Below are 12,630 nucleotides of genomic sequence, written 5' to 3'. Positions count from 1 at the left end.
TTAGAGTAATAATGTTTTATTCATTAATTTTTACCCTCGCTATCCTCTTGAGCACTGATAATACCATCCCCTACAATATTTTAAAATAAATTGACAATAATACGGGGGGGGGGGGAGGTGGTGACAGTTATTCGTTTGTTTAATAATTTAGGTCAGTTTAGAGAATGTCATATTGGTTAATGGGAAGTCCCTCAGGGTTAGGGACAACTGCAGGGGTTAGAAATAGGTAAAATAAACTATTCCCTCCTCAAAAATTTACCCGGTTTGGTTGGCAATGCTCAATCGGGCACTTGTGGGAAAGTATTAATCACTTCATCTGTAACCATTTCTTATTTATTTATTCAGATGTTCTTCCCAATTGTTGGTTTGTTGTTCATGCGCAGTGCTTTCCGTGGTGCGCAAAATATCACATTCGGTGCCTTGAAAGAATCAGAAAATTTGGTTAATGGAGGATTTTACAGGTAAATAAAACAATTTAGTAGCGTGTGACGATAATTGTTAGAGTGGTGGGAATGCCTAGACAAAAATATAGATACAACTTATTACAATTCACAACAAATTAGATACTTGTCATAAAGCATGTTTGTTAAGGCCGAATTTAATTTGTATAACATTTTGCAAGATATCTATATATATATTTAAAACCTAGCGGCTTCTCCCTTAGCCTCTTTGCCATTGAGATGATTGGAGAAAACCTCTGAGTCTTAGGTTTATTGGTTCTAAAATACATAGAAGATTAATAGATATAAAAAACATGCCAAAGCTGTCTCAAAATTAAAACCAAATCACTTCAGACAAGCTTGATATTTTAACTTTTTATTTGGGACCTTAATTTGCCAAAAAAAATTGCAAATTGAATGGAAAATTTTGATATTTTATAACTAATTCATTAAAGCCTTGACTTTTCAGCGTATATTTAAGATAAGTTTTAGGTTATTACCCTTTAAAAAATATTTTATCTTATTTAAATTTTACTAATTGTACGCTGCGCCTTTAATCCTTTGTTTTAAAAAGATTCTTTAATCTTATTGTTGGTCTGCATTTTCCCACGCCCCCTTTTATACTTTTTGGGGTTATTTATCGAAATTGCTTCAATCTCAGTCAACCTACGAAATTAACGAGTCTATAATCAATGCTAAGCTTCCAGTTTTGAGATATTGTGTACTTGTAGAACAAAACCTCTAGCTATGAATATTTATGATTTCATATCAATGTCCCAAAAAAATTATAAAAATGCCTCCAATTAAAATTCATTTGGACAACAACCTGTTGGATGTACAAAAATTTTATTAACATATTATTTAGTAAATTAAATTGCCTAAATATAAATGTTTAAAATCAACTTAATAAAACAACTCCTTACCATCCTAAGTGCCCATAAAAATCTCTGGAATGGCAAAAATCGTCAAAAACAGCCGCCGTAATTTGGAATTGCTACTTTGTTATAGGTATATCCTTGTTATTATCATCCTTTACAAAAAGTAATTTTTTCAATAATTCTTTATTGTTTAAAAAATCTATTATCAATAAAAATTTATTGGTGTCACAGCTATTCTAAATTTCGCCCTTTGTTTCCATCCTTTTTAAAAATGTTGTTAAAAATCTTTTTCATCTCATACCGGATCTTGTTTTTCCCTTTTTTGCATTTTTAGTTTTTATTATTATAATTTAGGTTATTCTTTTGTTAGAATGTGGGACATAATCCAGGGATTTTAAGGAACAAGATAATTGGCGACAAATCTATGTACTATTGTACACCACCAATTATGCTACACAAAATTACCCCTTCTGTAGATTCAAATTGGTGGTTAAAAATATGAACACTTAACTTAATGAATTAACCAATAAAAATTTACTTAAGTCCCCAAAAGTTGTTAAGCCAACAAATAGGAAAACGTTATAATAAAAATTTTGGGACTACTGTAATATACAGCCCATTTTCTTTTCTCTCTGAACATGATCGTCCTTCTTTAAAAGACAATTTTAGCCGTCATCAAAATGTAGGGTCACGTTTTAACATTTTACGTGAAATGAATTTAATTAAAAATGTTTAACATTAATTTTGTATAATAAGAAAAGATTACACTAATTGAAAAAGTTTGCAAGTAAGAATCAGGTTTGGAAAAATCATATAAATGTCCTCAGGGACAGCTACGGAGAGACATCAGGGATCTAAAGGGATAAAATAATGGCTGAAAAAATTATGTATTGTATACCCCCAATGATGATACACAAAATTAGTTACCCCTTCTGTATATTAAAACTAGTTGTTGAAACTTAATGAAACAACCAACCAAAATTCACTGAAGTCCCCAAAGTTGTTAATCCAACGAATAAGAAAGGAGGGACTAGAGAAAAATTCAGTTGTTTTGGGGGGGTTGTCCGTATGTTGCTCCATTATGATTTTAACAAGATTAGAATATATCTTATTTGTTTATTAAAGTAATTTAAGAACTAACAAAAGATTGCTTTGAATTCATTGGCCATTTAACGAATTTTTTTCAATGATTTATTTACTGCACACACATGCCAATAATTTTAAATTTTGCCAAACATGTCGTTTCCTCTTAGTTTATAATTTTCTGAATTACACAGGCGCGTAAACCATTACTATATGTACAAAAGTTTCTTACAATTTCATAATAGTAATATATAATGATTAAAAGAGGAAATTTTTTATATTTTCTAGGTATGAAATAAATTATACTTTTATACCTAACCAAGCACTTAATAAATTTGAATGATTTAAGTTAATGAAATATCTTATTGCGCAGTTACTCTAAATGTTTCCTTTGACCAGTATCAAATGACATGCCAAGTCTTAAAAAAATATACCTTCTTTGAAATTGACAAAACTAGTACAAGCCACTTAAGATTCTGTATTAAACTAAGTTTAGTGGTTAGTGAGACAAACAAGAAAACCTAACTAGCGGTTAACCCCCCCCCCCCCCCCGCCCCCCCCCCCCCCCTTAAAGCCTCTAGGGGCACTGAGGTGGGGGAAGGGGGGAAGGCAGTGATGGTGCCTTCTCATTTATAGTTTTATACCTTCCCATGACCTATATGAAACTCATATAGGTTCAGACAGCGGTTAGCGATATCCTTTGGAACACAGACAAATACAGATCTGTTACCTAATATTTAAGCATAGATATTAGAAATTGAAAAGTATTATTTAACGATAATTTTCCTTATATCGTGTTATGTATTTTCATTACATAAAAAGGATAAATATGTTCATAACAAAGCCATAATAGCAAAAAGTTTTACAAAACTGATTTGTTTTAATTAATTTTATAATCAAACTATCAGAGATGCAAATTATTACAATAACACAAACTACCCCATCCTGTTTATTCTTATTATTAAACATGCGTTTTATTTCAATACTATTGTGTCTTTTTGAATATGTGATAAAAATATATACGATGATATGCAGAAATAATTACAGTCTCTTTAAATCATAAGTAAATATAATATAACCTTATTTAAAGAGCAATGTCGGACAAAACAAAATCTTTGTGTATAGAGTAGATGGGTGATGATTATTCATAATAATAATCTTATTAATACTGTCGGAGAATGTATGCTTTATGATTATCTTAATATAATTTAGGATGTAGTAGATTGTAGAATATTAGACACGTATTTGATTTATCTTCAAATACCTCCTATTTTCATGACTTATGTCTACGAGAATAAGAAGTAACTGTTTATAGGCCAAAGCCCATTAACGTCATTCATAATGGGGGATTTTATTTAGACACTCACCTTTGGGTAAGGGGGGGGGGGGTTAATGTAACCATCTCGTAATCAATGATTAAATGGCACTTAGAATTCAAAATTCGATCTGAAATTTTTCATGAGTAATCCTTGGTAGGTATATTTTCCCTAAATGAACAAAAAGTTAGAAAAGTAACAGCTGGCGGCTCAGCCGTTTTAGCCTATTTTCAGGGCAAATTCATCATTAAGGGGGGGGTTTTTAATGCAACCATCTCGTAATCAGTGAGCAAATGGCACTTAGAATTCGAATTTCGATCTGAAATTTTGCATAAGTAATCCTTGGTAGGTCTATTTTCCCTAAATCGAACAAAAAGTTGGAAAAGTAACGGCTGGCGGCTGGCAGCTCAGCCGTTTAACCGTTTTTTGCCTATTTTTAGGGCAAATTCATCATTAATTACGTAGGAATCAACTTTTTAAAACATATTTCTGGTTTAATTCATGTTAAATGATAACAATAACTACTTTTTAATATTTTTAGTACCAGCTGCTAAACGGCTAGAACCGGCTGAAAACGGCTGGGAGCCGCCAAAAGTATAAAGGGTAGATAGGGCTTGTGACATGTCTAAGGGTAGGTTTCTATGGGTGCTGATCTCAAAAATGCTACTAAAAATAGTGACGGCCAATCCATATGGCAGCTGGGTAACAGCTGCAGCTCAGCTGCGAGCGGCCAAGAGTAGAATGAGTAGATAGGGCTTGTGACGTGTCTAGGGGTAGGTTTTTATAGGTGCTGAGCTCAAAAATGCTAACAAAAATAGTGGGGGCCCATCCACATGGCAGCTGGGTAATGGACGCAGCTCAGCTGGGTAACGGCCGCAGCTCAGACGAGATAGGCCAAGAGTAGAATGAGTACATGAGGCATATGACGTGTCTAGGATTAGGTTTTTATGGGTGCTGAACTCAAAAATGCTTCTAAAAATAGTTTTGGCCAATCCCTATGGCAGTTAAGTAATAGCTGCTGCTCAGCTGCAGAGCAGCTAAGAGTAGAATGATTAGATAGGGCTTGTGACGTGTCTAGAGGTAGGTTTTTATGGGTGCTGAGCTCAAAAATGGTACCAAAAATAGTGGCAGCCCATCCATATGGCAGCTGGGTAACGGCCGAAGCTCAGCTGGTAGAGGCCAAGAGTAGAATGAGTACATAGGGCATGTGACATGTCTAGGGGTAGGTTTTCATGGGTGCAGAGCTCAAAAATGCTACCAAAAATAGTGGCGTTCCATCCATATGGCAGCTGAGTAACAGCTGCAGCTCAGCTGCGAGTGGCCAAGAGTAGAATGAGTATATAAGGCTTGTGATGTGTCTAGGGGTAGGTTTTCATGGGTGCTGAGCTCAAAAATGGTACCAAAAATAGTGGCGACCCATCCACATTGCAGCTGGGTAACAGCTGCAGCTCAGCTGCGCGCCACCAAGAGTATAATGAGTAGATAGAGCTTGTGACGTGTCTCGGGGTAGGTTTTTATGGGTGTTGAGCTCAAATATGCTACTAAAAAAACAATGGCGACCAATCCATATATGGCAGCTGAGTAACAGTTACAGCTCAGCTAGGAGCGGCCAAGAGTAGAATGAGTAGATAGCACTATGTGCCCAGCCAATTCAAAAACTCCAAGATCCCCAAAAATGCATTTTTGAATATTGACCAATTTTAAAGTTTTAGGTTAATCTTTGTCATATTTGAGAAGGATTCCCAAAGCTAGAGGTGAAAATATCAATTACTTATAATTTTACAGCTTCGAGAAGTAGCCTACCTAGATATTTAGGATTTTGTAAAAAAGACTGACTATTGAAATTACATTTTATATGCAAACTTTAAATTATCGTCAAACTACCAAAAATTGAGCTACAGTAATATGTTATACCTTTTTTGTAAGCTTATTTAATATACTATACGATTTTAAATTAGTTTTTATACGTTTACTTATAAAACTTATGAAAAAATTGATGTCAAAGCATTCCCCCTTAAAGAATCAGGAATCATAATATTTTGTAATGATACTCTCAACTTCAAATAGTTTGATCTTTTTTCAGCTAACGATGCCGCATACCAGACCTTTACACATGTTTAACCAAGGCACTCAGTGAATGAATCCCGTTGGTTTCAATGGCGGCATCGTTAGCTGAAATTTTTTTTCGCAGTTTTGTAGGAGCGGTCGGACCCATTTTATAGCAATTTTTACACAAAAAAGACAAATTAAAATATTCGTTTTTACAAATCATTTTATCGTGATATTTATAGTTCTCGGTGCAATTTTTTGATACAATCCTTTATTCTTATTGCTTAAAGTTTTTAAAGGATATCCTCGCCCCCTCCCCCCACCCCCGGAGTATGGGGGAAGGCCCCCCCATGCACACGCCTAGGAATATTTATTTAAGCTATGTAATCGAACCTGTTGCTTCTAATCAATTACCATTTTTTTTAAGTCAAATGAATAATATCTTAAATGGTTTAATTTGATAAAACTAAAACCTATTCCACCCCATATGCACGCCCTAAGAATTAAGAGTTCAGCAAACTTGTAAAGAAACAAAAAGATTTAAGCAAATTTGTTAATAAATGTATGAAGGCCTAGGGATCTAAAGGGATAAGAGAATGGCAGATAAATTGATGTACATTACCAATAATGATACACAAATTTACCCATCTGTAGATTACAATTATTGGTTGAAAAGTTATGACACTCAACTTAATAAACAAACAAGAAATTGTTATTATAAAACTTTGGGGACTAGAGTGATAAACAGCCCAATGTCCCCTTCCTTCCTGATAAAGGCCCTATTGCAGACAACAAATCCTTTGATTGCACGGCCTTTGGATTAAAGTTTTTAGTGCTTTTGGGGTGATTTGTGATATCTTTACTTTTATTTTTAAAACAAGGATTGTTTTGTCTACAAGTAGCGCAGCAATAATAACAGGTCAATTTTCTAATGAAAAAGTACAGTAAAATGGGTTATAGGAAAATGGAAAATTATTTAACAAAATGTTATTAACATGTTTCCTTGTTTATAGTTATTAATGTCAACAAATCCAGGGATCTAAAGGGATAAGTTAATTGCCGATAAATTGATAAACTTATCCAACAATGATACACAAAATTACCCATTTAGTAGATTACAATAAGTGGTTTAAACGTTTGGACACTCGTGACTCAACATTTGAAAAAAAAACTAAAATTCAGTAAAAGCCCCTAAAGTTGCTAAACCAATGGATAATAAAACGTTATTATAAAGCTTTGGGGACTAGTGTAATAAACAGCCCAATGTCCCCTCCCTCCCTGAAACAAATCAATTGATATACCTATAAGTATTTCATTGATAATTTAATTAAGGGGGGGGGGGTAATACCAGCAATTTTATTTTGGGCGCTACTCCCTTAGTTTTAAAGATAATTGGGTAAAATCTTTTGGGTTGTGTCACCAATCACCCAAAGTTTTGGTATCTTAAAAAAAAACTGCGGCGGAACCGCCGTTCAAGGCCGTTTTCTGCCACAACCTAAATTTTTTTTATTGCATTTCTTGCTGAATTAGGCAATTTGGAATCATTTGAGACCGTGTTATTTTTTTAAAAAACTTTTCCCCTCATAACCAATCCTGTGAGGGACTTCAATTTTAAATTCTCATTTATCAAGGTATATCTTAAATTCAGTGCTTCTTCTGTGCTTTTAAGATATTGGATCCAAATCGTTTTAGGGTTTCACTAATCACCCCAATTTTTTGTATCTTTAGAAAAAACGGCGGCGGTTACGGCCCGCTCCCGCCTTTTTAGCCGCCGCCGCCAAATTTTTTTTGCATTTCTCGCAAAATTAGGCAATTTGGAATCATTTAAGATAATGTTGTTTTTTTTGGCGGCGGAAAATGGCGGTTAACGGCGGAAGCGGCGATCCCGCCGCCGTTTTTATTAAAGATACCAAAAATTGGGGTAATTAATGACCCAACCCAAAAGATTTTACCCAATTTGAAGCAAAATTAACAGAACTATGAGTTTTTGTTTTATATTGGAATTCTGGGCACATAGTGGATAGGGCTTGTGATGTGTCTTAGGGTAGGTTTTATTGAGTGCTGTGCTCAAAATGCTACCAAAAATAGTGGTGACCCATCCATGTGGCAGCTGGGTAACGGCGGCAGCTCAGCTGGGAGCGGCTGAAAGTAGAATGAGTACATAGGGCTTGTGACGTGTCCAGGGGTAGGTATTTATGAGTGCTGAGCTCAAAAATACTACCAATAATAGTGGCGGCTCATCCATATGGCAGCTGGGTAACAGCTACAGCCCACAAGCCCTATCTACTCATTCTACTGTTAGCCTCCCCCAGCTGAGCTGCAGCCAGCTGCCATATGGATGGGTCGCCACTATTTTTGGGAGCATTTTTGAGCTCAGTACCCATAAAAACTTACCCCAAGACACGTCACAAGCCCTATGTACTCATTTTACTCTTGGCCGCTCCCATCTGAGCTGCTGGCCGCCACCATTTTTGAGCTAAGCACCCATTAAAACCTACCCCTAGACACGTCATAAGCCCTATCTACTCATATTACTCTTGGCCTCTCACAGCTGAGCTGCGGCCGTTACCCAGCTGCCATATGGATGGACCGCCATTATTTTTGTAGCATTTTTGAGCTCAGCACCCATAAAAACCTACCCCTAGACACGTCATAAGCCCCATCTACTCATTCTACTCTTGACCGCTCGCAGCTGAGCAGCAGCTGTTACCCAGCTGCCATATGTATTGGCCGCCACTATTTTTGGTACCATTTTTGAGCTCAGCACCCTTAAAAACCTACCCCTAGACACGTCACAAGCCCTATCTACTCATTCTACTCTTGGCCGCTCGCAGCTGAGCAGCAGCTATTACTCAACTGCCACATGGATTGGCCATCACTATTTTTGGTAGTATTTTTGAGCTCAGCACCCATAAAAACCTAACCCTGGACATGTCACATGCCCTATGTACTCATTCTACTCTTGGCCTCTCCCAGCTGAGCTGCCGCCGTTACCCAGCTGCCACATGGATGGGCCGCCACTATTTTTGGTAGCATTTTTGAGCTCAGCACCCATAAAAACCTACCCCTAGACACGTCACAAGCCCTATCTACTCATTCTACTCTTGGCCGCTCGCAGCTGAGCTGCAGCTGTTACCCAGCTGCTATATGGATTGGCCGTCACTATTTTTAGTAGTATTTTTGAGCTCAGCACCCATAAAAACCTACCCCTAGACATGTCACAAGCCCTATCTACTCTTCATACTCTTGGCCGCTCCCAGCCGTTTTCAGCCGGTTCTAGCCGTTTAGCAGCTGGTACTAGAAATTTAAAAAATGGTTATTGCTATCATTTAATATGAATTAAACCAAAACTATGATTTAAAAAGTTGATTCCTGCGTAAATAATGATGAATTTGCCCTAAAAATAGGCCAAAAACGGCTAAACGGCTGAGCTGCCGCCGTCAGCCGTTACTTTTCCAACTTTTTGTTCGATTTAGGGAAAATAGACCTACCAAGGATTACCCATGCAAAATTTCAGCTCGAAATTCGAATTCTAAGTGCCATTTGCTCACTGATTACGAGATGGTTGCATTAAACCCCCCCCCCCCCCTTACGTAGGAATCAACTTTTAAAACATATTTTTGGTTTAATTCATGTTAAATGATAGCAATAACCATTTTATAATTTCTAGTACCAACAGCTACCGGCTAGAACCGTTTGATAAGGTTTTTGAGCGACAAAAAGTATTATTTGGAGATAGGTTTCATGACTAATTTGCTGAGCCGTTAGCCGTTACTTTTCCAACTTTTTGTTCGATTTAGGGAAAATATACCTACCAAGGATTACTCATGCAAAATTTCAGATCGAAATTCTAATTCTAAGTGCCATTTAGTCATTGATTACGAGATGGTTGCATTAAAAACCCCCCCTTAAGCCTGATTGGTTTGTTCTTACTTACATTTCCAAACCTTTTATTCTATAAAAGGGGTAATTTTGTACAATATCACAACATATGTATTTTTTTTCAGGGAATGTGAGATATCGGAGGATGACATGAAGAGATTGGACAAGTTTGACAAGGATGAACTCTGGAAGCTGTCAGCACAGTACACAAACCTCGCAGAATAATTGTATTCATTCCATAGATATTACAACCGATAGTCGTCATGAGTTATTTACCATTAGGTAAAAATTATAAGTTAAGCCTGAAAAAGTTACTACATTTTGATAGAAGGATCCCTATGTGGCACATTTTGAAATATCATTAAAACATTAAATTAACAAGGATTATATAGCTCTGAAACGATTGAACAAACAAACAGTACCTCTTGTAGATTGTCAGAACTTAATAAGCTAAATATAAATTTATTAGTCTTGACAAAATTTTACGTAAATTTGTTTTTAAACTTAAATAAAGAATACTGTTTAAAAACAAACTTACATTTTAGGACTTGATATGCTTTCTAAATTGTACCTAACTGTTATAGGAATCATCATGCAAAGTTCGAAATCGTTAGAACAATTTTAACATGTCTAAATTAACGAAAAGAGCTAACCATTACGGAGGACGTACGAACCCACCCTAATTATAGAAAAGCTTCGCTTTTAAAAATGATGTATAAAGACTAATTTTTAAAAATAGCTAATATTGAATTCTGGATCAAGAAAAATACTGTTATTTAATAAAATCTGAGTCCAAGAAGCTATAACCGAAGTATAGGAAAACCAAAAATAGAGGGATTATCTATAATACAAAGTAGAATGATGTCTGTCCGTCCGTCCGTCTGTCTGTCCGTCTGAAGCTTAAGTTCTCGGTAACCACTGAACCGATTGGATTCTACTCTTCAGGGTATATACCTATTGGTCCTGCGGTGGTTTTAAGCTATTTTCTTGGGGGGTAGGACACCCCCAACCCCCCCCCAAAAAACAAAAAAAATCCCCCCCCCATTTATTTTTTTTTTTTTTTTACAAATTTTACGAATTTTATGAATTTTATGAATTTTATGAATTTTACGAATTTTACGAATTTTACGAATTTTACGAAATTTACGAAATTTACGAATTTTACGAATTTCGCGAATTTAATCGCAAAGTGTTTTCCTGCTGGGTAGGTGCGAAAATTTGTGATTCGTTCTGCTGGGTAAGTAATAGAAGATGTAATTATACCTCTTGGGGCAAAGCCCCTAGAGGCTAGGGGCGAAGCCACTAGTCTTTTACAAAGTGGGTAGCTACGAATTTTTAATTTGGTAGTTTATAAATGAAATGTTGTATTTTAAATTTTAAAATTTTATACGGAATTGATTAAAACCTTAATGTACTATTATAATATGCTATAAAGTACAAAAAAACATTATTATATTATCATGGAACAAGAAGAATTGTTAGAATGTTACCCAAGTGCTTATTTACTTGTACTAAAGGGATAGTTCTACGAAGTGTATTTAAAGAGTTAAGGTACTTAGAGTAGTGAACTTTTATATGTCTTAGTAGAATATATTAGGCATTGGATAGATATGATTATATGTTAAAGAATTTTAACTTTGACCAGACCAAACTTTTTTTATTTGACAATATCTAAAAAAGTTAAAGTGATTTGCCACATAAATTACATGAGAATGGTCTATTTTTTCCAAATATGTATAGCCAAAACACAAATATAAGAGAATCTTTTTCCACATATTTCACAAGAGTTATAAAAAAATTGAACAGGGGTTCCCCTTGGGACAAGTTACTTAAAAAACATAAAAAATAACGTCCGGTTCTTAATAGGACAGGTTTTCTATTGATTCTTTTTAAAAAAATAAAGAAAACCGTCCCGTTTACTTACAATATACACATTATCTCATCAACTAACCATACAATATATATATATATATAAAAAACCATTCTCATGTAATTTATGTTGCAAATCACTAACTTTTTTAGATATTGTCAAAAAAAAAAAGTTCGGTCAGGTCATATCTATCCAATGCCTAATATATTCTACTAAGACATATAAAAAGATCACTACTCTAAGTACTATATTAAATATTTTATTGGTCATTCTTTGTTGTTATTTGTATTTTGTTGTATAAAAAGTTTGAAGTTCTTTTAACTAGTAAATGCTATAAAAAGTTGTATTTATGACAAAAAAGTTTTTGCCATATATAACATGCAACGAAGTTGAAAATAAAAATGAAAAACCCATTTTTTAAGGAAAATCCCTGGTCAAATCTTTTAATTTTAATCTATAACTTTATATTATGCACTACTACGTTATTTAAAATAAAAAAAAACTTACAGTTCACTATTTTTTTTTTAAATGCACTTCGTGAAACTATCCCTTTAAACAACATATCCTATAATCTGTCTGAGGCAAACCCAATGATAGCTTTCTGAAAAATTTAAATTACTTGAGTAAAAGATAAAATATTTTTGGGGGAAACAAAAACAAACATCATAACGTGATTTTAACAAAAGCCATTAATATATTTGTTTTAAAAAGTTCTAATTTTACTTTAGACTAGCTACCTAAATTTTATTCTATACTTTATATTCTTAACACTTATTTAGCTATTTCATTAGCGTTGATAATGAACTAGTGCACCATCCCATAACTGTTTTTTTAGGCCTAGGCTTGAAATAGGCCTGAAATAATATTCTCTTATGTTTCCCATCCCTTATCCCTGATGTAATGTTTCTTAGATACTAGACTTTGAGATCTTTTTAAAAACTCTCCTTTTAGAGTCCTATGCAATATTTTTTTTCCTTGGTCCGAAAAATAATACGTCAATGTTATATACCTAGCTTATATAGCTATGTTATTTTCGTTAGTTTTAAGTTAGATGACTTAAAAATTTTTCATTGCGTAGGTATATAGCAATAAGCCCACGTTTTTCTTCACTT

At 34.7% G+C, this 12,630-nt stretch overlaps 1 protein-coding gene across 1 annotated transcript in view; it reads left to right on the top strand.

Moving 5' to 3' along the window:
* Positions 1-12,630, top strand: part of LOC145319187 (retinol dehydrogenase 11-like) — a 32,391-nt gene that overhangs the window by 17,059 nt on the left and 2,702 nt on the right. The window contains exons 9-10 of the mRNA XM_080161135.1: positions 346-461; positions 9,774-9,930. Of these exons, the coding sequence (XP_080017261.1) occupies positions 346-461; positions 9,774-9,873 (216 nt within the window). The 3' untranslated portion in view covers positions 9,874-9,930. The remainder of the gene's footprint in view (positions 1-345; positions 462-9,773; positions 9,931-12,630) is intronic.

This window comes from Acartia tonsa, chromosome 5, assembly GCF_053477335.1.
Source record: "Acartia tonsa isolate MP-2025a chromosome 5, ASM5347733v1, whole genome shotgun sequence".
NCBI classification, from domain to species: domain Eukaryota; kingdom Metazoa; phylum Arthropoda; class Copepoda; order Calanoida; family Acartiidae; genus Acartia; species Acartia tonsa.
This window is presented reverse-complemented; position numbering and strand designations above follow the sequence as displayed.